At 44.3% G+C, this 26,347-nt stretch overlaps 1 protein-coding gene across 7 annotated transcripts; it reads left to right on the top strand.

Moving 5' to 3' along the window:
• The first annotated feature begins 247 nt into the window (after positions 1–247).
• LOC132987176 (abl interactor 2-like) lies at positions 248–22,662 on the top strand. Of its 7 annotated transcripts, XM_061054067.1 has the most exons (13): positions 248–399; positions 6,323–6,490; positions 9,935–10,111; positions 11,086–11,103; positions 12,357–12,460; positions 16,133–16,279; positions 17,484–17,608; positions 18,563–18,895; positions 19,226–19,390; positions 19,507–19,587; positions 20,726–20,920; positions 21,149–21,362; positions 21,555–22,662. In XM_061054067.1, exons 1-12 carry the CDS (start codon positions 283–285, stop codon positions 21,322–21,324), a joined length of 1,806 nt encoding a protein of 601 aa, XP_060910050.1. In that variant the 5' UTR covers positions 248–282; the 3' UTR covers positions 21,325–21,362; positions 21,555–22,662. The 7 variants fall into 7 exon arrangements, with proteins under 7 accessions (XP_060910050.1, XP_060910049.1, XP_060910053.1 ...); XM_061054066.1 differs by lacking the exon at positions 21,555–22,662 and having other exon boundaries at positions 21,149–21,443; XM_061054070.1 differs by lacking the exons at positions 16,133–16,279; positions 21,555–22,662 and having other exon boundaries at positions 21,149–21,444.
• Positions 22,663–26,347: the final 3,685 nt, after the last annotated feature.

Here is a 26,347-nt window from a genome sequence, read left to right as displayed (position 1 = left end):
GGCGCTACATTAAACTGATCAATAACTCGATTTAGCAGGGAAATGTATTTTTGTCTTAAACGTGACGGTTTCCACAAGAATTAGGCCGCTTTTTGTTCTTGCTAGAGTGTCTTTAATTTAATTGTTGGCTTGCTCCTGTCACATCTCATTCACAATTCCCATTTCTCCCGTATTTTCCCGGGCCATGGTGAGAGAGTTCAGATATTTCCAACAGTCCGTGAAGGCATCTGGATACATCCAGTCAGCGCTCGCCGCAGCCGTTAGTAGTAAAACCATGTAAAGATGGCGGAGCTGCAAATGCTGCTGGAGGATGAAATTCCTGCCGGACGGAGATCTTTACTGGACAGTTTCACCAACCTGGAGAGAGTGGCCGAGTACTGCGAGAGCAACTATGTCCAGGTGCGAGTTTAAGTTTAAAAACAGGTGTTAATGAGTCCATTTAAGAGAGATGTCGGGCAGAGTTGGGAGGAGTGGGAGGGTTAGAGATGGGAGTGATGGAATGACAGTGACGAGCTCCCTTATTTCACCATTACCTTTTTAAAAAAGGGTAAAAGAAAAAGAAAACAAGTTGAATTAAAATATGACTTATCCTTTTTATGAACAAAGAGGACTTAATCTTCAGTTCGGCTTTGAAATACTCCACCAAACATGTCTATTTTTTTTATGAAGATTCAACTTTTAAAACTGCTTTACCTGAACGCTGTTAGAGGAGACGTGAATGTTAAAAATCGTGTCTCGTTTTAAAGTTGATATTTAACAAATTTTGCTTAAATTTAATTAATGAACGGATGCCAAACGATAGGATGATTCGTTTTTATTCGTTTATGTTCTATACAACTCTTTTTAAAGGTGTGACATTACAGATGAGTTGGGACTCATTAAAATTAGGTTTTTGTTAAAGGGAGTCTGGTGTGTGTACAAGCAGGCGACAGGAAAGGATGGTCCTGTTAAAACTTCCCTTTAGACAGGAGTAAATAAATAATGATAATGAAGATGTTTCCTCCATGTACTTAAAGAAAACAGTCTGAATATCACGATTAAAGAGAAATGTTGAGAAATTGTCAATTGTGTCGTGAAAACTATTTGAAATGATGAGAATAAAGTTAAAATACTATTTAGGGAATAAAGTGGAAATATCAAGAAAAGTTGAAATACTGACAAAAAAGTAAGTTGAAATACGAATTTGTGACATTTTCGACACTTTTTTTCTGTGCGAAATGACAAAAACTCTTCCTGCCCACAATATTTTAATTCTCATGTGATTGTTCTCTTCAGTAACTTATTTTATTATAGAGTTTCATTGTTCTGAAAGTTACAATGAACCATGATAATAAAAATATTGTAAAATATGTAGGGACCGACCGATATGTTGTTTTTTTGGGATCAATACCGATATCGTTATTAGGGATAGAAAAAGTCAGAGAAGTCTATCTTAGATCTATCTTCAATCTGTAGAGATGGATAAAGATGTAGACTACACATTTATTACAGTGATCCCTCAGATGAAGTTATCAAACACTTGTGGAAAAGATTTATAATGAAGACAGATAATCACTTCGCACTGTGCATGTACATGCATCACTGGGTCTAGTGTAATACAAGGCGACTCAAATGGAATAAAATCTGACTGGTGAATAAATCGAGTGTGTGTGTGTGTATGTGCGTGCGTGTGTGCGTGCAGGTGAGGCTGTCATGGACAACTGCTCCCTCTTGGTTGGCTCTAACACACCTGTTCATCATCGCCACGTTTCATATTCATCACGCCGCATTCATTAGCCCGTTCATGCTACAGATCCACACGGGGTCTAACAGACTCACTCAGACCCCCCCCTCTCCCCCAGCTGTTCTATGGGCTCAATATTTGGGTTCAGGACTGACTCCCCTATGTTAAGCCCTCTTCAGCACTAATGATGTCACCGTAAAAACGGAACAGAGGGCGTGTCCCTCTCCTCCCTTTTTTGGCCGATTCCACATGTTGAATCGCGGCGCGGTTGGGGGTAGGAATCTCTCTGATTGGCTGTTCAGCTAAGCGAAACAGGAGAGCCAGTGCACGAGGAGAAATACGGAAGCGCCTCAGCTCGGTTTGTTCAGGAGCTCGGTTTGTTGAGGAGCTCGGTTTGTTGAGGAGCTCGGTTTGTTGAGAGCTCGGTTTGTTGAGGAGCTCGGTTTGTTGAGGAGCTCGGTTTGTTGAGAGCTCGGTTTGTTGAGGAGCTCGGTTTGTTGAGGAGCTCGGTTTGTTGAAAAGCTCGGTTTGCTGAGAGCTCGGTTTGTTGAGAGCTCGGTTTGTTGAGGAGCTCGGTTTGTTGAGGAGCTCGGTTTGTTGAAGAGCTCGGTTTGTTGAGGAGCTCGGTTTGTTGAGAGCTCGGTTTGTTGAGGAGCTCGGTTTGTTGAGGAGCTCGGTTTGTTGAGAGCTCGGTTTGTTGAGGAGCTCGGTTTGTTGAGGAGCTCGGTTTGTTGAAAAGCTCGGTTTGCTGAGAGCTCGGTTTGTTGAAAAGCTCGGTTTGTTGAGAGCTCGGTTTGTTCAGGAGCTCGGTTTGTTCAGGAGCTCGGTTTGTTGAGGAGCTCGGTTTGTTCAGGAGCTCGGTTTGTTGAGGAGCTCGGTTTGTTCAGGAGCTCGGTTTGTTGAAAAGCTCGGTTTGTTGAGGAGCTCGGTTTGTTCAGGAGCTCGGTTTGTTCAGGAGCTCGGTTTGTTCAGGAGCTCGGTTTGTTGAGGAGCTCGGTTTGTTGAGGAGCTCGGTTTGTTGAGGAGCTCGGTTTGTTCAGGAGCTGAGTTTCAAGTATAACACCGCCCACATGTCCACTGTGGGTTGCAGCAGGGAGAGCTGAAAATAGAGCCACACTTCACATTCAGAGCCCTCAGGTGATGCTTCTCTCTTAGCTAAAATAAACTTTGATATAAACTCCATCTGAATATTTCAGAAAGAAAAAACTCTTAAAATCTGTAAAAAGCTGCGTCATGTTGAGAGGAGACATGACGGGGAGCAGGAAGACGCTGCATCCATTAATCCACGTCCATGTCCCAGAAATCACACATTGGAATTTAAGTGGGTTCCTTTTTGGCCACTGAAGGCCCCTGAGTTGGCCTGATCTGAGCATGTGCAGGACCCCCACCCACCCACACACACACACACACACAGTCCCGTCCTGCTTTGTTCCTCTAGTCCTCCTCAGCTGGTCCTGGTTATTTGTCAGCAGAAGAAGTCGTAACGTAACTCGACCTCCTGCTGCTCATTCAAAACACATGCTGCTGCTGCGGGAGGCTGGACGCGGACGCTGGGCGTGTGTATGTGTGTGTTTTGTGTCTGAAACCATGGCGATTGGTTTTCCAGTTGACGGAGTATCAGCCTCCACCATCTGAGTTGGTGCCAGGAACAGCTCCTGCGGGGGCGAAACGAGCTGAGTGTTGGAGAGGCGGGCTGTTATCGGCTCGACTGATTCAGACCTGAACACAGAGACCTGATTCTGAACTCATGAGTCCTTTTTCCAGGATCTACTGAGCTCTGCTGTTTGACCAAAGACTTTAACTTACTCCTCGATTTACATCGTGTGCAGATGCTTACTACATTTCCCAGAATACCTTTCAACTGGCACCAGAGGAGCTGAAGTCAATATTTTACACACTAAGTCCTTTTTGTTTTGAACTCTGTCTCTAATTTCACCAAAAAAATGTAACTCAGAGAATCACACCATTTCTGATTTAATCTAAAGTCATCCTTTTTAGACAAACTCCCCCAGTGCTCGATGTATTGGTTCAAAATGACGTGTGGAGATTTGGGACAGACGCAAACACCTGAAAGAGTTGAACGCTGTGCCGACTGTCACTGATGATGTCACTGAAACAAATCGTAAACAAAACAGAAAGTGGGATTTAAATTAGACTGAACAACGGGCTTGGTTAGTCAGGAAAAGAGGAGTGAGAGTGGTGTGGTAACTGAGGAGAGAAACATTCATTATGAATATTGTAACAGCCGAACATCTCCAGCAAACATTTAGACAGTCAGAAATAAACAAGATGAGAATGTGAGCAGAGAGAGAGTTCATTAAAAAAAGAGGTCAGAGGAATCAGAGCGTGCATATGATGAAGATCGGATCTGATTCATCTACATGAAACTCCGAGTTAGAAATGAGAAAATAACAGCAGCAGCAGCAGCGTGTGTGTGTGTGTGTGTGTGTGTGTGTGTGTGTGTGTGTGTGTGTGTGTGTGTGTGTGTGTGTGTGTGTGTGTGTGTGTGTGTGTGTGTGTGTGTGTGTGTGTGTGTGTGTGTGTGTGTGTGTGTGTGTGTGTGTGTGTGTGTGTGTGTGTGTGTGTGTGTGTGTGTGTGTGTGTGTGTGTGTGTGTGTGTGTGTGTGTGTGCTGTCCTCAGGCCAGAAGAGGCAGCCCTCCAACTAGGTCAGTGCTAACAGGACATCAGATGTCTGATGAGGAAGAGGGACAGAAAATAAGAGAAATAAGGAGGAAGTGAGGGAGAGATGGAGGAGGTAATGTAAACGAGTAATGAAGAGGAACGGATAGAGGACAGGTGTGAGAGAGAATTAAATGATTGGAAGAGGAGGAAGGGGTCAGACCGGAGCTTAGAAAGCAAAAAAAGTATTCAGGTGTTTCTCCACATGTTGGATTTTAAAGGAAATCTATTCTGCTGCTCCATGTAACGTTACAAGGTGGGATGTCCGTACTAAACCTTGGCAAAGTTTTTTAATACATCATACACAGTTGTTGGTGTAATCCCTGTAATACCTGGTTTCCTGCCCCTCTGAGCGAGACTCGTTCAGAGCCTGACCTCAGGCCTCTGAAGACGTATCAGAGCAAAGCACGGCGCAGAGCGGTAGGACACGCCCACCAGGAAGCTGCGACTGCAAAGAGAGCTGGCCAATCAGAGGAGAGTGGGCATGTAGGTGGGGGGGGGGGGGGGGGGGGTCTTAAAGGGACAGTAGCTTAAATGAAGCGTTTCAGGCGGGATTTTACTGACGCCAGTATCAGGTGATTAAGGAGGTTTTTGAGCTTCACGTCTCACAACGCTCCTCAACAGGTGTCTCAGACTGACATCATTAATGCTGAAAGTGAGTTTAATAGATCTCCTTTAAGATCCTATATTATCCTTGTTTACACCTTTCATGTTGTCAGTCTGTGACACCGTGAGTGTAGGCTTGAAGGAGGTGAAGACGAGTCGTCCATCTTTAATAAACCGTCTGATTTCGATGAGCTTTTCTGACATTAGTAGCGTGTTTGCTAACTTTAGTTTGAGGGACCGTAGGCTGCTCTGACTCCTTTTAGACTTCTCTCCTAGAGGCTGTTGTGGTCCCTCCTGGAAGGTCGCAAATACATCATCCAGATTTTTTCAATCCCAAGTATCAAACATCAACATGAGCCCTCTGTCGAAATGAGTGAAGAAGAACCCAAACCAGATCCTCCCCATGATCGTCAGGAAGTGGGTACACTTCATGCTCCTGAAATCTATGCCTGGACTAAGTGAGGCAGAACAGCTTCATGTGGTGTTTGAGGTTAATCTCTGACAGTTTATTCTTTCTTTGATACTTTTTTAATATGTCACATTATCTTCGCTGAGCTGCGTCAGTGAAGCTTTATGTAGAGAACAAGTCTGGCCAGTCAGCACTCGTCTTTCCTTCTTTTTTAGCTAAAGACAAACTAAACATCTGTCTGTGAATGTGGGGCTGTGGGTCACTGTGTGTGTGTGTGTGTGTGTGTGTGTGTGTGTGTGTGTGTGTGTGTGTGTGTGTGTGTGTGTGCTGTCTGTTGTGGTTTTTATCATGCTGTAGTTCTTTATTTAGTCTGTGTGTGTGTTACGGAGAGACACACACTGGTGTCAGTGTGTTTCTCGTCAACCTTGGGCATGAATGAGTTCGCACTGACCTACATCATGCTGCAACACACACACACACACACACACACACACACACACACAATCTGTATTTTGTGCTCGTACAGTAAACATTTGCACACACACATAAACAAATGTAATCACACACGTGGTTACACACATTTTGATGCACACCGACAAATGCACTCATGCACACACACACACACACACACACACACACACACACACACACACACACACATGGTGACTTAGTAAAATGCTGAATGTGACATTTCAGCAGAGATCGTTGTAAACGTGTGTGTGTGTGTTTCTGCTGCTGAGGTCAGTCACAGGTCGACATGTTGGCTTTAGTTTACTCACACACACACACACACACACACACACACACACACACACACACACACACACACACACACTCACACACACACACAAATTGTAAATAAAATGGCGGCCCAGTGTAATCCGTCTTCTGTCTCTCTTTGCAGTCAGCAGACAAGCAGCAAGCGCTGGAGGAGACCAAGAGCTACACCACCCAGTCTCTGGCCAGCGTGGCCTACCTCATCAACACGCTGGCCAACAACGTGCTGCAGATGCTCGACATCCAGGCCTCGCAGCTCCGCCGCATGGAGAGCTCCGTCAACCACATCTCACAGGTCTGCTGGGAACGCACAACCACATGCCCACGCACACATTTGTATGCTTTTTAAATTATTTCTGCCACACATTCTAAACGTCACAGGCGAGTCCCCCCCCCCCCCCACCAGCAACACATTTATAAAGAGTTGCTTCTAATCCTGGAATCTGTCATAAAAAAGTAATCCATGCACACTGCAGCGCTCTGTTGTTCGTAGTAAGAGGGTGAAATCATGCATGAGAGCACACAACATGGAGTCATGTATGCATGCAGGCTTATGTGCAGCCCTGTTCTCATCTGCGAGCGCAGCGGCCCAGAGTTCATCTCCGGAGGACGTTACACTTAAAATATCCCCGAGCATGCAACAATAATAAACTGCAGAGGAACATTTACTGAGACGAGTGCAGAAACATGTAGTCTCTGTTTCCCGCTCTGCACATCTCCGCAAGTTGACCACTTGTGTTAGACCAGATCTCGCTAACAACACTACTCAGTGTTTATGTTAAAACTAGCTTCTTATCTACAGGGAGGAAAGTCCTCTGCTGGTTTTTTGATCTTTTGAGATTCAAACTCATCCTAAAAAATGATCAAAAAGTATTCATCTGGATTCAGTCTGACTCTAAAGTTATTCTGCACCTCACTGAAGAATAGTTATTTTCCTGTTTGTGTCCCCTGAATATGTACACTCGTGAATGTTTTGATGACTCATCCGTTTTGATTTGGACCGTGCTCTTAAATCTGATCCCACTACTGAACGCCACTCTCTGAAACAAACCTGCAGATTGGTTAGCAAAAGTGTAGCGATTTCTGAGCTCCTCATTTTTCCGTAGGCCTCCACACTGTGTGTGTGTGTGTGTGTGTGTGTGTGTGTGTGTGTGTGTGGTGCAGAGTGTTGTATAACTCTAATGGGGGTGGTGATGCTTCTCTGCAGGGTGCCCTCACACCTACAGGTGTCTTTATTTATCTGAGCAGCTGATAAACACCTGAGTCACACTCCTGCTTTCTCTCCGTGCAGACATGCAGGATGTTTCTGTCTTCATCCACTTAATCGATGCTGCAGGTTGAACTCTGGTCCGTCACATCTCCTCACTGTTTCTTCATTTATTAGATTAGTGCACATAGTTATCCATCGTGAACGTACCGACACCCCTTCATCATTTTATGTAGAGACTAGAGCTTCAACGATTCACAGATGAGATTAACTATATCACCAATCTGTTTTGAAAACATATTTATTACTAAAGCTTTCCATCAGTGCAGATCATAACACTCTCAACACACCTCACACCACAGGAACACCTGACAAGATCATCAGATTATCCTGTAGTGTGAACATTAGGTTACATACATAACCCCGGTTCTCTGAGTAACATGAGTGAGCTTCTCACTCGGGGAATGCCTCTACCAAACGAATCCTATGAAAGAGAACAAAGAGTTAACAGCTCCAGCCATTCTGTAACGCTCAACTGCACTGACACAAACCACAGGACAGGTGATCGTATAACCATAATCATTACCGCCATGTGGTCATTGTCCTGCTAGGAGGAGTGATTATAGGCACGTCTTGTTTTCAATCGGTTCTATTTTGGGGCCATTTTTGTCTTTATTAGATCAAACAGCTGAAGAGAGACAGGAAGTGTTGAGATGAGAGAGTAGGGGAAGACATGCAGCTCGAACCCACAGCCGCTGTAATGACTATATGCTCTGGTAGCCTAGTGGCTATGTTGCGCGCCCCGTGTACAGAGGCTATAGTCCTCGTCGCAGCAATCTTGGGTTTTGAATTCAGAGTCGAACCCGGGCTTGAGTACGATAGACTCCGTACGTGGCAGGATATCCGTCACACAGATCTGTAGTTTTAACATAACAGAGACTGTGTTGTTTTCAAACACGTGGTATTTAGGTTACCTAAGGTTTTATAGGTTTTGTAGTTTGAACATATTATTAAAAACTGAATATGGATCATTGTGTTCACGTAGCAGTTAAAGAAAAGCTCTCTCTCTGTTTGAGTGATGGGCCGTATAAGATGACCTTTCACTTCTACATCAGATGAAATTGGTGAACTTCTGCTCTCAGGAAAGATTTAAATAAGAAACTTGATGAAGTGAGAATTCTTCTGCTGTTTAAATCTTCTCGTTTGTGACCTCTATTCCTGCTTCTACAAATCCTCGCTCTGCACTCTCAAAGGTCTCGGAGATATTCAGTGTTTTTCCTCCTCCCTGCAGCTGTGTCCGACATTTTCATATTCCTCGACGTCCTCTCATTTCATGCCTGCAGAGCGAGCCTCACAGTGCGCTCTGTGCTCACATTCATTATTTAAACTCCAGCTGAAGGAAAAGAAGAGTTTTCATTCATAAAACAAACCCAGTCTCTCCACACAGAGGGAGCAACACATCTTTAGTTTGAGAGGGTACAGAGGCTCTTTCTCTCCCTCCTTAATGATCAGAATAATATGAAATAATGACATGCTTCTCTGTCTGCTCTGCTGTGAGGCCTGATCTGTGATTACACGCCATAATTAGTGCTTCCTGTTCATTCTCATCTGTTCTGTAGGCGACTGCTTGGTGCTGTGATGATCCGTTCTGAAACGATCTCTCTGAAATCATCCTTGATAACTAATTCTGTATTTCACGCTGCAGTGAACAGAGAGTAGTTCTGTCTGAAGAAGGATAAATCAAGCCGGGTCCAGAGACCAGAAATGTAAACGTTTAATATGATTCTAATAAAAATCGAATGATATCAAAACCTGCAACAAATATAGAAGTCCTGGACGCCCAATATTGGAAAAGTTCTTTGTTTATTTACTCAAAGATGCAGACGAACTCCTGCTCTCTAACAACAATGCAGCAGCCAGTATGTCCTAACTTTAGATTCTGGTCCTGAATGCTCTGGATTTGTTTGGACCAGAGAAGGTAGGCGGTTTTAAGGCCCCCCACACGGCTGTTTTGGACGCCCCTCGGTTTGCCAGATATGAGAGCAGTTATCAGGTCAAACCAACAGGTGTTGCAGCGACGGAAGCGGGCAAGAGAACTGGTTCAGATAGAAGTGATTGTACCCGACCTAAAAAGCCTCTGCATGTTTCTAATAAGCTCCACGAGCAGAAACGTGCTCAAACTAGGATCAATATTGGAGATGCTTTTGAAAAATGGAGAGAGGTTAGAACACAGAAAGGTTTACAGACCGATGCAGAGCTGGATAAACACTGAAGCTTCAGTGTCCACCACATGACAACCTGCGTGAGCATCGACTCTAGAGAGGAGGGGGGGGGGGGGGGGGGGGGGACAGCTCTCTACAATGTTTAGAATTTAGACTGCAGTACTCATTTTAAACACTGGGAGTCAGAGTGACATATTGCTCCTTTAAAGCTTCAGTACTTTTCAAAGCTATCAGTCATTAAAATAACGTAGATCATTTAGTAATAAAACTTGTGGGAGACGCTGAATTCCCTGTGTCTTTCTGCTTTCAGACTGTCGATATCCACAAAGAAAAGGTGGCGAGGCGAGAGATCGGCATCTTGACCACCAACAAGAACACGACTCGCTCCCATAAGATCGTTGCTCCGCCCAATCCAGAGAGGCCCGTACGCTACATCAGGAAACCCATCGACTACAGCGTGCTGGACGACATTGGACATGGAGTCAAGGTGGGAATAAAAATAAAAATATATCGTTGATTAGAAATGTTTTAGGGGAATCCACAAATCTTTAAAAGACACTGGGGAATTAAAATGATGCATGCATGTTTTTTTCTTGCTGAAATATTTAAATATCAACGTCGCCAGCTAAGGCCCTGATGTGTTCTTCGGGCAGAGAAGCACTTTCTGTGCCTGTGTGCTGAGAATGAAGCACTGTGTGTGAGTCTCTATGACAACAGTCTCTTGACAATCTATATTTGAGATTGTTTATTTCCTTCACTCTGAGCACCAAACGGAGGATGTTTGTCCTCCTCCTTTGTCTGGATGATGAGCTTAATAATAATGACGGCCTCGCTATCACGGCTCCGATCAGACATGGAGCGAGCAGGATGTGGGTACACGACATCATCCTTAAGAGACAAAAATACGAGAATGCAACATCATTTTGAAAAGAGCGCCGGTGACGTCAAGAGCGCACTCTTAAATTGAAAGAGTTTCAACTGGAAGCGCTCGGAGAGGCCGCACAAAAAAAGGTGGAGTGCTTGGAAAAAGGACGTTGGGCGCTGCGTCTTTTCCCCGGGCGCCCGTCTGCTAGTGAAAACTCTCTCTCCTCGTTGAAAACAAGTGAAAAGAGAAGCTGGCACTCAGGAAAAATGGCCAGGTGGACATAAAAAGCTAATTTAGACACAGAGAGATTGCAGCTCTCAAACTCTAATCCTGCATGTTTGTGTGCACTGCTGAGAGTTTGTAGTCTTTGGGCTTTATTAAGTTTGTGCAGCGTGCAGATTCACGCTGCACAAACTTCTCTGTGCTTCTCTGTTGGGCTTTATTCAGGTGCAACTTGACATTTAGTTTGTCACAGTCTGAGCTTTATTTATCTCATCCTTCTGTCTCTTCAAGTTTCTGGATGTTCTGCTGCTCTGACACTAACCTGCACACTGTCTTCTCTCTCCTCTCTCCTTTGCTTTCACTGACGTGTTTAGTGGTTGTTGAGGTTCAAGGTAAGGACGCACAACACACCTGCACAAAAGACAAGAACAACACATCTGGTGTCTAACTGAGGAGGGAAGAAGGCATCCAATCTGACCTATTATTATGATCCTCATTTTAAACTCTCATATAGTGTTACAATGCTGGATGTTCAAACTAAACGTGGGCAAAGTGTCAGATCATGAGGTAAACGTATGTTGGAGTAATCCCATGATGAGTCTGCAGAGGGCGCTAAACACCTTCTGTTCTGTAAATCACGCCATAGTTCCCCGATATGAAACCAAGAATTTCCCCAGACGGCTTCAAGCCTCTACGTAAGTCTCTGAAACCTCTTACATAGACTCTCTTCTCCCAGCTCTGGAGAGCAGCCCTCCCCTGGCAGCCCTGCAGCGTTCTGCCCTGCGATGTGTAACCACATTCAGCTCAGGCATGTGGACGTTAACCTGCAGGGAGGACTGAAGGCTGGAGGTGCTAGCGCTGCTGTTAGCAACACCCTGCAGTCAAATTACATTACTTACCTGCAGACAATTTGAAATACTCTGTGCTGTTTTCTGAGTGTTAGTCTGTTAGTCTCAAAGTACTTTTTCTGTTTAACCGTTTGGGAAATAGTCGTCTGGAAACATCCTTAGCTGTCAGAGTGTTGCACCGACCCGGTTACACAACTGTTGATCTTCTGATTGGAGGTCCTAAAGTGTTTGTTGTCTGCAGCTTACACAAGTAACCAGCGAGTCTGCAGACTAAACAAACACACACACGATGTGGTTTAGGACGAGATGTGAGACCACACACATGATATCATTCATTTCCCACAACAATGCACGTCTCAAGGAAGTTGGCAATCTAAGTTGTTTGTGCAGAAAATAACAATTAAAAAAAAAAAGACAAACGTATAAAGGGTTTTAAGTTATTCCTCTTCCCCCCCGAAATTGGATTTTTTTGTTATAATTGTTTATATTGTCTTGAATGCTGCACCTTAGCCGAGGAGGAACTGCATACTATTGTGCGATGAATTCTTTCTAGATGAAGCTTCCTTTTGCTCCTTCCTCCAAAGTTTCCATCCTCGGCTTTAACCCGATGTCAGGTTTTTAATTCACGTCTGAGATGCATCGGGTCATCTTTTAAAAATCCACACATCAAGGTTGTTGCTCATGGCAAAGGGGAGTGGGGCTGAAACTGTGTAATACAAACCTGACAGTATTCATGTTAGCAAAACAAAATCAGTGACTTATATGTTTAGGACTCACCTGTTGTTTGTTCTCTGCAGGTGAACGGTCAGCAGAACACAAAACTAGGAGGATCTCTGTCCAGATCTAACCCCCCCACACAGAAACCACCAAGCCCCCCGAGGGCGGGCAAGGGCATCTTAGGGTACGTACTACACCTAACACACACACACACACACACACACACACACACACACACACACACACACACACACACACACACACACACACACACACACACACACACCTGTCGTTTAACCCTTCTCTCTCTGACAGTTGCTCAGCCTTTATCTGTGTTTGTGGTTTCAGGTGAATAAACTCACTCACCTGAAGTTTATTTCTGTGTTTTTTTCTTGGTTTGTTTTGAGACAGACATGCCCACCTTCACAGGAGCACATGTGTGTCGTTGTTTGCACTGATGTGGAGATATGTGTGTGTGTGTGTGTGTTGTGTGTGTGTGTGTGTGTGTGTGTGTGTGTGTGTGTGTGTGTGGGTGTGTGTGTGTGTGGGTGTGCTGCAGGTTTTTGCGTGTGTCTGTCTGTTTTGGAACGATGGAGCACCCTGCGGCGATTGTAGTACAGATAGGACCCGGCAGAGAGGGATGACATCACACACACACACACACACACACACACACACGCAGACTGAAACACAGTGCTCAGAGGAAAAAGAGTAACGTCATGCGTTGTGAAAGCTTGTTGTGTTCTCTCCCCTCAAACATCTAGGTCACCCAGCTGTGTCGCCCTCCTCCTCTCCTCCTCTTCCTCCTCCTCCTCCTCCTCCTCCTCCTCCTTTTCCTCCTCTTCCTCCTCCTCCTCCTCCTTTTCCTCTTCCTCCTCATCCTCCTCCTCCTCATCTCTCTCTTTCTCTTTGATTCTGGTTTATCACACTTCATTCTTCCTCTCTCCTTTGTCGGCACACTCACACTAGTTAATCCGTTCTGTGCCAAAGCAGGTTGACCCCCAAAGGTTTGTTTACGTTACTCACGGTACACTTCCTCTATCCTGGCACGGTTGTAAGAGGTGGGCTGCGTCCCTGTCACATTCTTCGTCTTTAATCTCGTCTGTCCCTCTCTCCAAACCTTTATCTGTATCTCTCCGCAGAATCCAGACTAGCGCTGAAACGATCCATCGATCTGGATCAATACATCGATTGGCTGAACATCAGCTGTGCATCATCCTGAACTTATTTGATCTGTATTTGATCTAGGGATAGTCACTCACAGAAATCTAAATATTCCAGTACTCGCTTATCTTTTTGTAAAAAAAAAAACTTCAGACGCAGACTATGTGCCCGGTGTGTCATCTGTAGGACAGCGTTCCATCTGAGTCCGCGGTGAGAGCCGTCCTCGAGTCTGTAGTAACAAACACTTTACTGTTCTGAACATTTCTGCTGCATCGTTTCCTCTCTTGTAGTCTTTGTTCTCCGTGATGGTGGCGTGTACTCCGGCTCGACAAACGCCATCAGCTCTCTGAAGTCTTCTCCTTCCATGAAACTTAATTTTGGTTATTAGCAGGTTAATCTTTTTCACTCTATATCATCGCACCAACGTGTGCTATGATGATTACCTAATGATGTGAAGTGAGACTTCCTGTTTCTCTTTGTGCTTTAAGTGACCGTAGCTGCCGTAAAGCAGGTGTTCTTGCTGTAATGCAACTCGCTGTGCAACTGTGTGAATGTTTAAATACAGCTGAAGCCGTAGCTGGAGAAGTGACACCTCTCTGTACCGTTAATTATTTCATTACTTAGTATATTCAGTTGGTGAACACTGAACGCTCGATTGCCCACGAACGCCAGCGGACTGGAATGACTGAAGCCTCAAACAAAGTGTTACCTGAGTAACAAGGCCCGGTACTCGTGTACCCGAGTACCCATCCCTAGTCAAAGTGTTTTGTTGCTTAGGAACCATCACAGAGAAGTTTCTCTCATCTTTGCAATGAGGCCGACAAAATTAATCTGCCTGGTTTGTTTCCTCTGAACTCGTGGCGTTCTTCCACCATCCGTTGAATCATGAGCTGTGCAGACGAGAAGAGAGGAACCAATCCTCTTATGTTGCTCTCTGCAAGAAAGTTGATGAGCACTTCAACAAAAAAGCCAAAATGCCTGATTGGCCAGCGGATGTGTTTTTATTCTCCCGTGTGTGAGCAGGCGGGTGGAGGAGCTCAAAGAGCCAGCTGGCCTCTCACCACCTGAACCTCCTGTCGGGCTGTTTCTTCCTGTTTCCTGTTTGTTACCTGCTGATCAGCCGTCTGCTCACCAACCAGGAATCTTAGTCATGAGCCAAAATAGTTCCAACGCTGACAGTCCCGAAGTGACAAATTACCCGAAAGTTAAAGCGAAACAAAAAAGAACGACAAATAAACACCAAAAGTACGATGAGTGTGAAGCTCAGCAGAGTGTGGACGTGAAGCTTTACTCAACGAGTCTGCATGATCCTCCATCAGCACACACACAGACACACACGCACACACACACACACACACACACACACACACACGCACACACACAGAGACACACACAGAGGAACACAGACACACACACACACACACACACCCACACACACACATAAACACACAGAGACACACACACACACACACACACACACACACACACACACACACACACACACACACACACACACACACAGAGACACACACAGAGGAACACAGACACACACACACACCCACACCCACACACACACACACACACACACACACACAGAGACACACACAGAGGAACACAGACACACACACACACACACACACACACACACACACACACCCCCACACACACACACAGACACACACAGAGGAACACAGACACACACACACACACACACACACACACACACACACACACACACACACACACAGTGACTTGGCATCATGCTTCAGTCCCCGTCCTTCTGTCGTCACACACACGAACAACAACACCCAGAATCACACTCACACATTTTCACACGCCGTCTCTCATCTGCTCTTCTATATTTCTTGATTTTAAGCGACAAAAACACAGAACTGATGATTATATTTCTGAATCTCTGTATGGGATGATGTTTAACATGACGAGTGTCTGTGAGTTAAATCCAGCTTGTGTTCCTCTCCTTGATGCTCACATGTTCTCGTAATGAACATCTCTGTAACCCTGCAGGAGATGCTGCATTTCTCCAATAACACCTCCTGACCTTTAAATTTGACCTGAACAGATTTCTCTGTTTCTCTAAAAGGACTCTGGAGGAAGTTCGAGCACAGACTGACAGCTCAGTTAAATTCATCAGTCGTGATTAGTTTTAACTCCCTGTTCACTAAGAACATTTACATCATATTTTTTATGAAGGTGCTGACAGTTAATCTGAGAATATCTGCTCTTTGTGCTTCTGGCTGCAACACAAAGCGAGAGCTACAGCGCCCTCGTGTGGCTCCTCATGCACATGAACTTTAATCACAGTTTTTTATTCATGAATCTGACTCTGATTTCCACACGAGCCTCGTCGTACAGAAAACACACGCATGTGAATACCAGTGATGGAGCAACAGGTTGGATTTGAACCCGTGTCGCCCGCTTGGAGGACTACAGCCTCTGTTCATGTGGCGTGCACACTAACCACTCGGCTGCTGGCGCCCCACGCTTCCTAACAGTTGATTTGAATTACTCAGATGTGTTTGACATGTTGCTGATATTTTTCTCTGAGGTGTGTTTCAGGTCCTTCATCATGTTTGATGTTCTGGACGGGAAATGCTCCATAAACAGGACAATATGAGCCTCCCCCCCCCGCCATTATTAACCCCGTCTCCACCCTCACCTTTTGCATGTACAGGAAGAACTCCCCCTACAGGACACTGGAGCCAGTGCGCCCCCCAGTGGTGCCCAACGATTACGTCTCCAGTCCCACCAAAAACAACATGCAGCAGCTTCCCAGTCCGGCTCGCACCGCCACCCTCAACCATCGACCCCGAACTTACAGGTAGACGGGCGGTGATCGAACATGGCTGCTGGAACGGGACTCAACACTTTCTTCTTTCTCAGCTTTCAGTCATTCATGCTTTCATTCTGTGGATGATTTAATCACGTTAAGAAAGGCGACTGAACACGAGCAAATATTCAGGATTAGTTTGAGGTCAAAGGTCAGAAGAGAATGGTCCCCTAAACAACACAGATTGAACAACAACAGCGTCTAAAAGAGAAATAGACTAAACATGAAGGTCAGGGCGGTGTTGTACTTTGTGTATTTATTCAGGTTTTAAAGTATGTTGACCTAAAGGTTCAAGTGTGGCTGGTAGGTCAAATCCTCGAGCTAGCTGTTTCCCTTTGTTTCCAGTCTTTATGCTAAGCTAAGCTAGCCAGCTGATGACTGACGGTCCCGACATGAGAGTGTTCTCTCGTCTGTAGTAAATTTCAACATGATGATCTAAAGGGAAGATAAAAGTTTTAATTTAAGGATCATTATCCTCAGAGTCTTTTCTTGTGTCTTCGATGTGAAACTTTTCTTCCTCACGCGTTCGTTCTTCTGCTCTTGGCTTCTCCGTGTGTGAAATGTTCTTCTGTCTGTTTTCATCCTCCATCTCAGCTGAAATAACGACGACAATCTAACTCTGTGCTTCCATCCTCACAGCTTCTACTAACTGCTCCTCTGCACTGACTCACTTCCTGTCTCTGGATTTCTAATAATAACATGAAGTCACTCTCTGCTCGCCGTTGTTCCTGAGCAGACGGAGCGGCCGCTGCTCTGGATGGGAAAAGAAGACGCTGCTAACTTTTTAAATTAAACAGCTTTTAGATGTTAAAGTTAAAAGCCTTCTTTGTACCCTTCATGTTTTATTATTCAAATGCCTTACACACAGAATGTCTCTGCTGTCCAATCACTGCTCTGATACAGAGAATCTTTCCCATCCAATCAGCTCCTCTGTCTGCTCCTGAGCCAATCAGATTCTGTGTTTGCAGCTTTTGGTTGTTTCATTGCTGCTGGCGTTAACTCGACTCAAGGCTGCTGAAGTCGCTCCTGTTTGTCTCCAGTCTCTACGTCTGCTCTCATTCGCTGTTTTAACGTCTTTTTAAACAATAAGATCAAAGAGTCATATAAGTTACACTGTGTGTGTGTGCGTGTGCGTGTGCGTGTGTGTGTGTGTGTGTGTGTGTGTGTGTGTGTGCGCGTGTGTGTGCGTGTACAGTGGCAGCAGTGGGGGCAGTCATCCCAGCAGCAGCAGTCGCAGCAGCAGCAGGGAGAACAGCGGCAGCGGCTGCGTGGGCATTCCCATTGCCGTGCCGACGCCCTCACCGCCCTCCACCTTCCCAGGTAACACACACACACACTCGTGCACATGCTTGGGACATTAACACTTCTTTGTCCATCCTTCCTGACTGCATGGGAATGGTTTTGTGTTCATATTGGTGTGTTTAACCTTGAAAATAATAAATAATATATTTACGTAAAACGTTCTGTTTATTGATATTTTTGTTCTTAGTCTGAGTTGAATAATGAAAGTAACTTCAGTTTAATCAGACTTGAACAGCCTCATGAGTTCCTGTTTCTTTTCTTCATGTTCGGACCCAAACATAAGTAACGTTCTTTGAACTGAGGAACTTTATATATTTCTGGGTCCAGAAGAGAGTTCATGCAACAAGTTTTAAAATGCTTCAGTAGATTCTGTGGCCGCTGTAAGACGGGCTGTGAGGGCTGCAGAATAAGTTGATGAATGTTTAAACCACTTAAAAGACAAAAGTCACAAAAAAAAAAAAAAAAACAACAACTCCATCCAGGAAGCAGTCAAGAAAGAATCGTTTTCTGCAAACTGTTTAGTTTTTCGATGGTGGCTCTGAAGAGAGTGACGTAACTAAAAGGTCTCTCTCTGTAGGGAAACTTTCTGTAATGATGTCACACACTTAGAATAACAACCGGAGCCTGTCAGGGACAAAAACCACAACTTTGAGTGGACTCACTTCATCATCTATTATGCTGGCCTCTCAGAAATAACAAAAACAGTGGTTGGTTACTTCTTCTTTTTTGCCTCTTGGTGGATTTGTAAACTCACTATGTGCATACTGCCACCTGCTGTATCAGACTGTGTACATACGCAAGGTACCTGTACTCAGGTTATGAAACGAAGTTGGTTCCAGATTTTAAAATATTGCAATTTTCTTAAAGAGCACAACAACTTTAAATGTTGTTTTGTTGTAACTCCTTCCTCCAACCTTCCTCTTTTCCTTGCTTCCTTCCTTTCTTCCTTCTTTCCTTTCCTCCTTCTTGAAGTTTCCCCGACTGCTGGACCCGCTAGCTCCTCCTCCACTGCTCCTAACTCCTCCCCCTCCCCTTCACCAACTCCCTCCTCCTTCTCCTCGTCCTCCTCCACCACCACCTTAACGCATCCAAACGCTCCTCTGCCTCCGAACTCACCCTCTCAGCACGCCGACTCCTCACCTCCAACAAACTCACAACCACCTGCACCCACCAGCACCTCCCTGTCCTCTAACCCCGCCCCCGGCACGCCTGAGGTCCAATCAGATGCTTTGCCTGCAGAGCTGTCTCCTCTCCTTCCTCCTGCTCCTCCTTCTCCACTCTCCTCCTCCTCACCACCTGCTGACGGTGAGTTTCCTCCAGCCTCACTGAGTCCTGCTGTCTTTCTGCACCTTCTGTTATCTAACCGTTAATTTATAAATCTGTAATCAGTCGCTGATGAGCGACCTTCTGGATATCGGTAACAGTTTCATAAACATGAGGACGCTGAAGGAGAAGCTGACGTAAGACTGTAAATCATCTCTAAGTTAGTTTCCCTTCTGTGACAGAAAGTATAGATATTAATATTAAACTTAAAACATAATCATACACGTTTGTAGATACCTGTTTGTTACCGCGGCAACAAAAAGAAGTCCTAGAAACCAACGTTGGCCTCCTCCTCCCTCTCTGCTCCTTCAGGTCCCATCGTCCCTCAGTTCTTCAGTATGAACCGCCCTCAGCCCCGGCAGCAGACTCCTCAGGTCGGGGGGTCTCTGCCGTACCGCCGCCCGTCCTCTGTGACCGGTGAGCCAATCATAGCTCAGAACCAGGTCAATGGGGGTCCCTATTTCAACCAAAGTCCAGGTAGGAGACTTAAAACCAGACTGATCCGGTTCCCAACGGTTCTTTTTCACCATTATTGATTCTGAATGTTAAAGAAATAAAAATCTAAAAATGTCTCATTTGTGTTTTTGTGTCAGCGTCTCCTCCGCCTCCCTCCATCCTGCAGTTCACTCCTCAGCTTCCTCTGATGGGATTTGTTGCTCGAGTTCAAGAGTCCAGTAAGTATGGTGTGGATGTTTATTCATGTGACATAATTGTACCTTTGAGAACTTCTGGATCCAACTCTACATGTGAGTGTCCGATAATAAACCAAGCAGACAAGAAAACATTGATTTAAGAAACATTTCATTTCTATCGCTAAGTTTAGTTTGAGTTGGTTTTATGTGGTATTTAAATATGGTGTATGTATCTGATGTATAAATATGCATACATTTATAAATATACAAATACAAATATACAAATATAAAAACGTGACATACAAATAAATAAACTAATTTGTATAAATAAACGTGTATTTGGAAATATATTTTAGAGATTTGAAAATAAATATGCTCGACTTTGTGTGGATTCTGCATTTGTGGATCGCTTTTGGGCTTTTATGACTCATGTATACTGTCTAGTAGATAAAAAAAAAAATGGCACTACAACCCACAAGAAACAGTTATCACTAGTTATTACTTACCCATCCAGTTAGTCCACTGTTTGCCATGTTGTTGATCCTACAGCAGTCATAGACGGTAAATTTGGATAAAAGCATCTGCCAAGTTTTTATATTTGTATATTTATAAATGTATGCATATTTATACATATCATTTCGATATGTATAAATCTTTTTGAGACAATTCTATCTCCATATTTAAAAACACTAAAATATTTCAATCTCTTTTTATTGAGACTGTACATCCTTAACCATCACACATTATAAAGTAGGTCGGGCTGCTGTGAAGCTGGGCTTACTCAGGGAATCAAAACAAGCAAGTCTCGGGTGCGTCAATAATGGAGGAAAATGTAAAAAAAAAGAAAAAGGTATTCGGACGCTCATGGAAGTTTCACGAGTTTTAGAGTATAGAGATGTAGCGTCTGAAGTGTCCTCAGAATCAGACCCCATGTGTAATAATGTGAAACTGCCAAAGCTTTTACTTGAACAATACTCAGGAGAAATCAGCCAGTGGTAATCTGAGACCGCTGTGAACAAGAATCCCAGCCTGACAGAGGCAGATGGATTTAGTGATGTGACATCGTATCTCGCTGGTTGCAGGATGATCAATAACAACAATCAGGATGATTCAGCTTCAACACCTATTTTCCTCTGAATATCCTCCTCTCCCCAACTCTCACATCTTGTCTCTCCTCCAGTCTCAGACTCCTCTCCTCCTGCCCTCCCTCCTCACCCGGCCGCAGCTGAGAGCCAACCAACACCAGAGGAGACTCCGCCCACTCCTCAGCCACTGGAGGACGGACACGAGGAGGAGGACTCGGCCGTGGTAGAGTACAGCGACCCGTATGCTGAAGAAGACCCTCCATGGGCCCCCAGAAACTACCAGGAGAAAGGTACGCAGCAGAAACACCACGCTGCTGTGCACTGATGGAACATAATCGATCCGACATAATCAGTGGATTTTAAATAAATACAATTCTTTTTATGTAAACACCAGTCGCTCTCTTTAAGAGCACATAAACTAGGCTGAATTGATCCTAAGATTAGTCCATGGTCACATGAAGACGAAGTATCACCAACATGTTAATGGTTAATATTTATGGTTGTTTGTCGCCCCCTAGTGGTGGCCATCTACGACTACTCAGCTGACAAAGAGGACGAGCTGTCGTTCCAGGAAGGAGCGATCATCTACGTCATCAAGAAGAACGAGGACGGCTGGTACGAAGGAGTGATGAACGCCACCACCGGCCTCTTCCCCGGGAACTACGTCGAGTCCATCATGCACTACGCAGACTGAGAGAGAGAGAGTGTGTGTGTGTGTGTGTGTGTGTGTGTGTGTGTGTGTGTGTGTGTGTGTGTGTGTGTGTGTGTGTGTGTGTGTGTGTGTGTGTGTGTGTGTGTGTGTGTACACTGTGTGTGTGTGTGTGCACACTGTGTGTGTGTGTGTGTGTGTGTGCAGACTGTGTGTGTGTGTGTGTGTGTGTGTGTGCAGACTGTGTGTGTGTGTGTGTGTGTGTGTGTGTGCAGACTGAGAGAGTGTCATCACACCTTCAGTCCAGGTTCTCTGATCTGAAAGGAAAATTATAAAATGTTTAAAATGAACACTAACAGATCAGGAGCAGATCAGATCTTATAAATAGAAGTCACCGATACGCTTAAGTACTTTCTGCTTTCTGATCTACATCTTCTCTTTTTACCCATAAGGTCTTGCTTGTGCTGAGGTTTCTGAAACACTGCAGTTCTCTTGTTTCAGCACAGAAACACCTTGATGTAGTTATCTGGTGTAAAGATGTTCTTCATGGAAAACATGCTCTTACATTTTTATTTCTTCTATTGACAACGTATTGACATCACGGCTCCCATCTGACGACGCTTTATTTATCTCTTTAAACGGATTTCTGCTCGTCAGTGCGGCTGACGCTCTGCTCAAGGTCAAACATTTCAACTCTGCGTGACGCTGTGTCGCAGAAGACTTTTTATGTTGATGTCAAACAGAGAGCAAAGACGGAACAGCATTCTCTGAAGTAGAAACAAACTGATCCCAGAGTCAAAAAGACAGAAAGAATACGAGCTGTGCTGAAGCCACTTTGTCACTAAACACTAAACTCAGAGTTTAAACCTCTCTGTGTTCGCTTTAACCGTCCGCTCTCTGTTGAGCTTAAAGGAGATTTATTCTGCTGCTCCATATTTAAATGCACATAACGTCCTATGCTGCCATGGAGCAAAGCTGTAGGACACACCCACCCATATGATCACTTAAATATCCCTGAGACTGCAAACAGAGCTGGCCAATCAGAGGAGAGTGGGCGTGTGGGGAGGGGGGTTCTTAAAGAGACAGAAGCTGAAATGAAGCGTTTCAGGCAGAGGCTGAAAAGAAGGATTTTACTGATTCCAGTGTCAGATAAATAAAGAGGTTTTTGAGCTACACATCTCTTAACACTTCTCAACAGGCGTCCCAGAGTTATTCATGGTGAAAGTGAGTTAAATAGATCTGCTTAAAGATGAATTTGTCTTTTTTTGGTGGATTAGTCATACAGATAACTATAAAGAAAATAATTAAAAGCCGACTGGCTTGTTGACATCTGAACCTAACCCTGAACCCTCAACATCATGACATCTATGATTTCACCACGAAAGATTTAAAATGTTCCTTTTTTTACCCGACTCTCCTCTCCTCGCTCCTTGTCAAAGAGACAAGGAGCTTTGACCTTTGCCTTAAAAACATTTCCCCCACCTCTTATTTCCTCGAGAGCCTTACGTGTGTTAAACTCTCTGAAGTTAAAAGAAGAAGAAAGTGAAAGAAGCTTTGGCAATAACACTAAAACCAGTGAAGGTTTGAGTCACATCCTGAGTGAAGTAGAAGCCATACAGCGAGCTATAAGATGTTATTTAACGTCACAGTTTGTTCTGTTGTAAAGTCTGTTTTGTGTTTTGGAGCTAAAAGCACAAATGATGAAGACGAGGACAGAGAGAGTGCACAGCGGGCCGGAAGATTTAATGTAACGCCTTTTAAAGGACCAGTCAGAACGATCCAGAAAGTCAAAGAGGAGCAGTAAAATAACTTGTATTAAAGGTTCTCTGTGGAGGTTTTGGCCAGTAGGGGTGCTATAGAGTGATGTTTTTCATAAGCTGGATCTCCTTTTGTTTGTTTTTGTGCACAAAAAGGTTCAAATGCCCCGTTACAGCAGCTGGTCTGACACGAGTACGCTGATCCATGAAGGTTAGCAGCTGATGTCAGCGTTTAGATGGTGAAATGATAACGTACATAAATGACTGTAAGTGAACATAGCGTCTCCGATTGAACTAATCTGGTCAGAGTGAGCTCTTGGTCTGGTCACTGTGAAGTATAGTTGAGTTTAAATCCATCTTAAATATGAGTCATAAACTCAGTGAGGCCGCCCTCTGTCTGATCATTGAGCCTCTCCTCGTTGTGGTTTCCTCGTCATGAAGTGGACCTGACCGAGCCACCTTCTGGACAGTTTGGACCTGTTGCCAGTTTTTCAAAGTTTACAGTGTGTCTGCCTGCATGCCTGGAAATATAACTGATGATTTTATTCGCCGTGTTTTTATATTTTACTTTTTGATTGTATTCTTTGTTTTTTTATACGTTCACCATCGTGAGCTTTTCATGCTCTTTGAGATTTGTGATGTTTCAGTGCTGTTTGGTTGTAATGAAGGTGGATCATTTTGTGCCATATGTGGGAGTGTTGTGGAGTGAACGCAGGTGTGTGTGTGTGTGTGTTGTAAGAGTGTGTACAGTGTGTGTGTGTGTAAACCAGTATGAACCAAACTTCCCTTATTGACTCCTGTTGTGATTATGGACCTTAAGAGAGTTTCCTTATCGTGCTCTTGAAATACAAAAACCAGAATGTGCCAAATCAATTCTCCCGCTGTGAGCATGATGTTTGCTTCAAGGTCTCCTGAAGCTGACGGGAATTCTGATATTATAAACTGAAACTATAGTTACATATTTAAAGTAGCAACATGTAACCCTGACACCTAGTGTTTAAAATGGGTACTGCAGTCCAGATTCTAATCTTTGTAGAGTGCCGTCTCCCCCGCCCCCTCCTCTCTAGAGTCGATGCTCACACAGGTTGCCATGTGGTGGACACTGAAGCTTCAGTGTTTATCCAGCTCTGCATCGGTCTGTAAACCTTTCTGTGTTCTAACCTCTCTCCATTTTTCAAAAGCATCTTCAATATTGATCCTAGTTTGAGCACGTTTCTGCTCGTGGAGCTTATTAGAAACATGCAGAGGCTTTTTAGGTCGGGTACAATCACTTCTATCTGAACCAGTTCTCTTGCCCGCTTCCATCACTGCAACACCTGTTGGTTTGATCTGATAACTGCTCTCATATCTGGCAAACCGAGGGGCGTCCAAAACGGCCGTGTGGGGGTGCCTTAAAACTGCCTACCTTAACCCAACCCACGGGACAGCTCTCTCCAATGTTTTGAATTTAGACTACATTATCCATTCAGAGTTACATATTGCTTTAAATTGTGGCATTGTGGCAATCATTCCTGTCAGGGACAAAAACTAGAACTTTTCATGGACCCACTTTGATTTTGTTAAAGCCAGTTTCATTGCTGCAGGCTGAAAAAATCTACTAGAGACATTTAAAACATATTCTTCATTTTTAGTCATTAAATCACACATTGATGTTGATAGAAATTGGTCCATACATTCATTTTCCCCTGAGGATGTGATGTATTGACTTTGTTGATCCTGAGACTTTTTCTCCTGCTCAATCATCAGGTTTGCCCCTGAATGTTTGGTCACACTCTGGTTTTTGTTCTGCCTTCAGTTTCCCTTTAAAGCGTTTTGACTGAATAACGAGATGATCTGTGAAATGTTGCAGACGACTTCTCTCAGGCTGATTTTACCAGGACTCTGCTCCGACTTTTCCCCCCTGCAGACATTTGACCTCATCCAGGATTTAAAGTCTTACAGATCTAGAAGATGTTTGATCTTGATTTCTTATCAGTGACGGGATGTGTGCAAAGATTCAAAGTGAGACAAACAGCGAATATTTGACATTTGTGGTTATAAATGTGTTTCACCTGAATGTTTCTATATCTCATTTTTGCATCGATTCCCTTTCAAATGCACTGTTTTTTATTTTCACCTGTTTTGTGTCTGGAGTGAAATCAACATCGGAATCATTCAGGAGTCGAGGTCTTGACCTGGACTGTTCTTGTTCTGTGGTCGATCTCTCAGCTCTGCAGCTTCCTCCTGGTCGAACGTGACGTCTGGAGAAGTTTAAAAAGTGAACTCTGACGGAAAGCACAAAGATCTGTTTTTTTTGTATGAAATCAACAAAATGAGAAGTAAATGTATTAAAGATCTGTTCATGTTTCTGCCTCTTATTTTATCTTCAGCCAAAAAAGAAATTCCTCCTGGAATGAAATTGTTGTTTGATGAATTAATAATAATAATAATCACATCATTTAACAAACATCTATCACTTACAGCTTCCTGTTTTGACTACTGCAGAACTTTGGGATTAGTATCTTGCCCAAGGACAAATTGCACATGTCGACCAACTCTACCACTGACCCACAGCCGCCCATCAAATTAAGATTGACAAAAACTACCAATAAAAAGTATTAAGGGACAGGCAGAATGCCAACTAGCGTACTTCACGATTCACTCACATCAACACACCTGGAGTAGGAGCCCCCCATAGTTATGATCCGCTCCAGCCGTTACCTCAGGGCAGATCTCCTCTCTCCTCCTGTCTGTAGCAGAATGGGACCATAGCGACTGGGATGGACGCCGTGGCCTAAACAAGCGGTAGCTGTATCACCAACAGACTCCAATGGAAACACTTACCAATGACTCGGGACTGCTCCTATTGTCAGCTGCTTGCTCTACCCGCTGACCCTACCTGTGTTGTAGTCCCCTTCAATGAAATGCTACACACAAATGTACTCCCTTGTAGTATTCTAAAGTCCCGACCTTTGTGTCGGCTAATTGCCTGAATCCACACCTTCCTTAGGTTAAATCACCTGGGAAGGCATGACAAGGGTAATCCTGTTTAAGAAATAAAGTCAATGACTGTTTCCACTGTCGGTGACTGGTGTTCAGATGGATTAAGTAGGTATACCAATGTTAATGTCTGTATGTAATGTAATGTCAGTGCCTGATATAGCAGAGTAGAACTGTTGTCTTTGCTGCTTGAATAAGTTACAATCCCTCAGTACATGTTTCACAGTTTGCAGGCTCTGCAGAGTCCATCGTGATGTTTTCCCATACACGGACCCAGATCCCAAGCAAGCCCTCAGTGACCTAACCTCAGAAGTGTCATTAAAGTGGGCCTT

The sequence above is a fragment of the Labrus mixtus genome, chromosome 13 (assembly GCF_963584025.1).
Source record: "Labrus mixtus chromosome 13, fLabMix1.1, whole genome shotgun sequence".
NCBI classification, from domain to species: Eukaryota; Metazoa; Chordata; class Actinopteri; order Labriformes; family Labridae; genus Labrus; species Labrus mixtus.
Note: the sequence above shows the minus strand (reverse complement) of the source record. Positions and strands in the feature narration are given on the sequence as shown.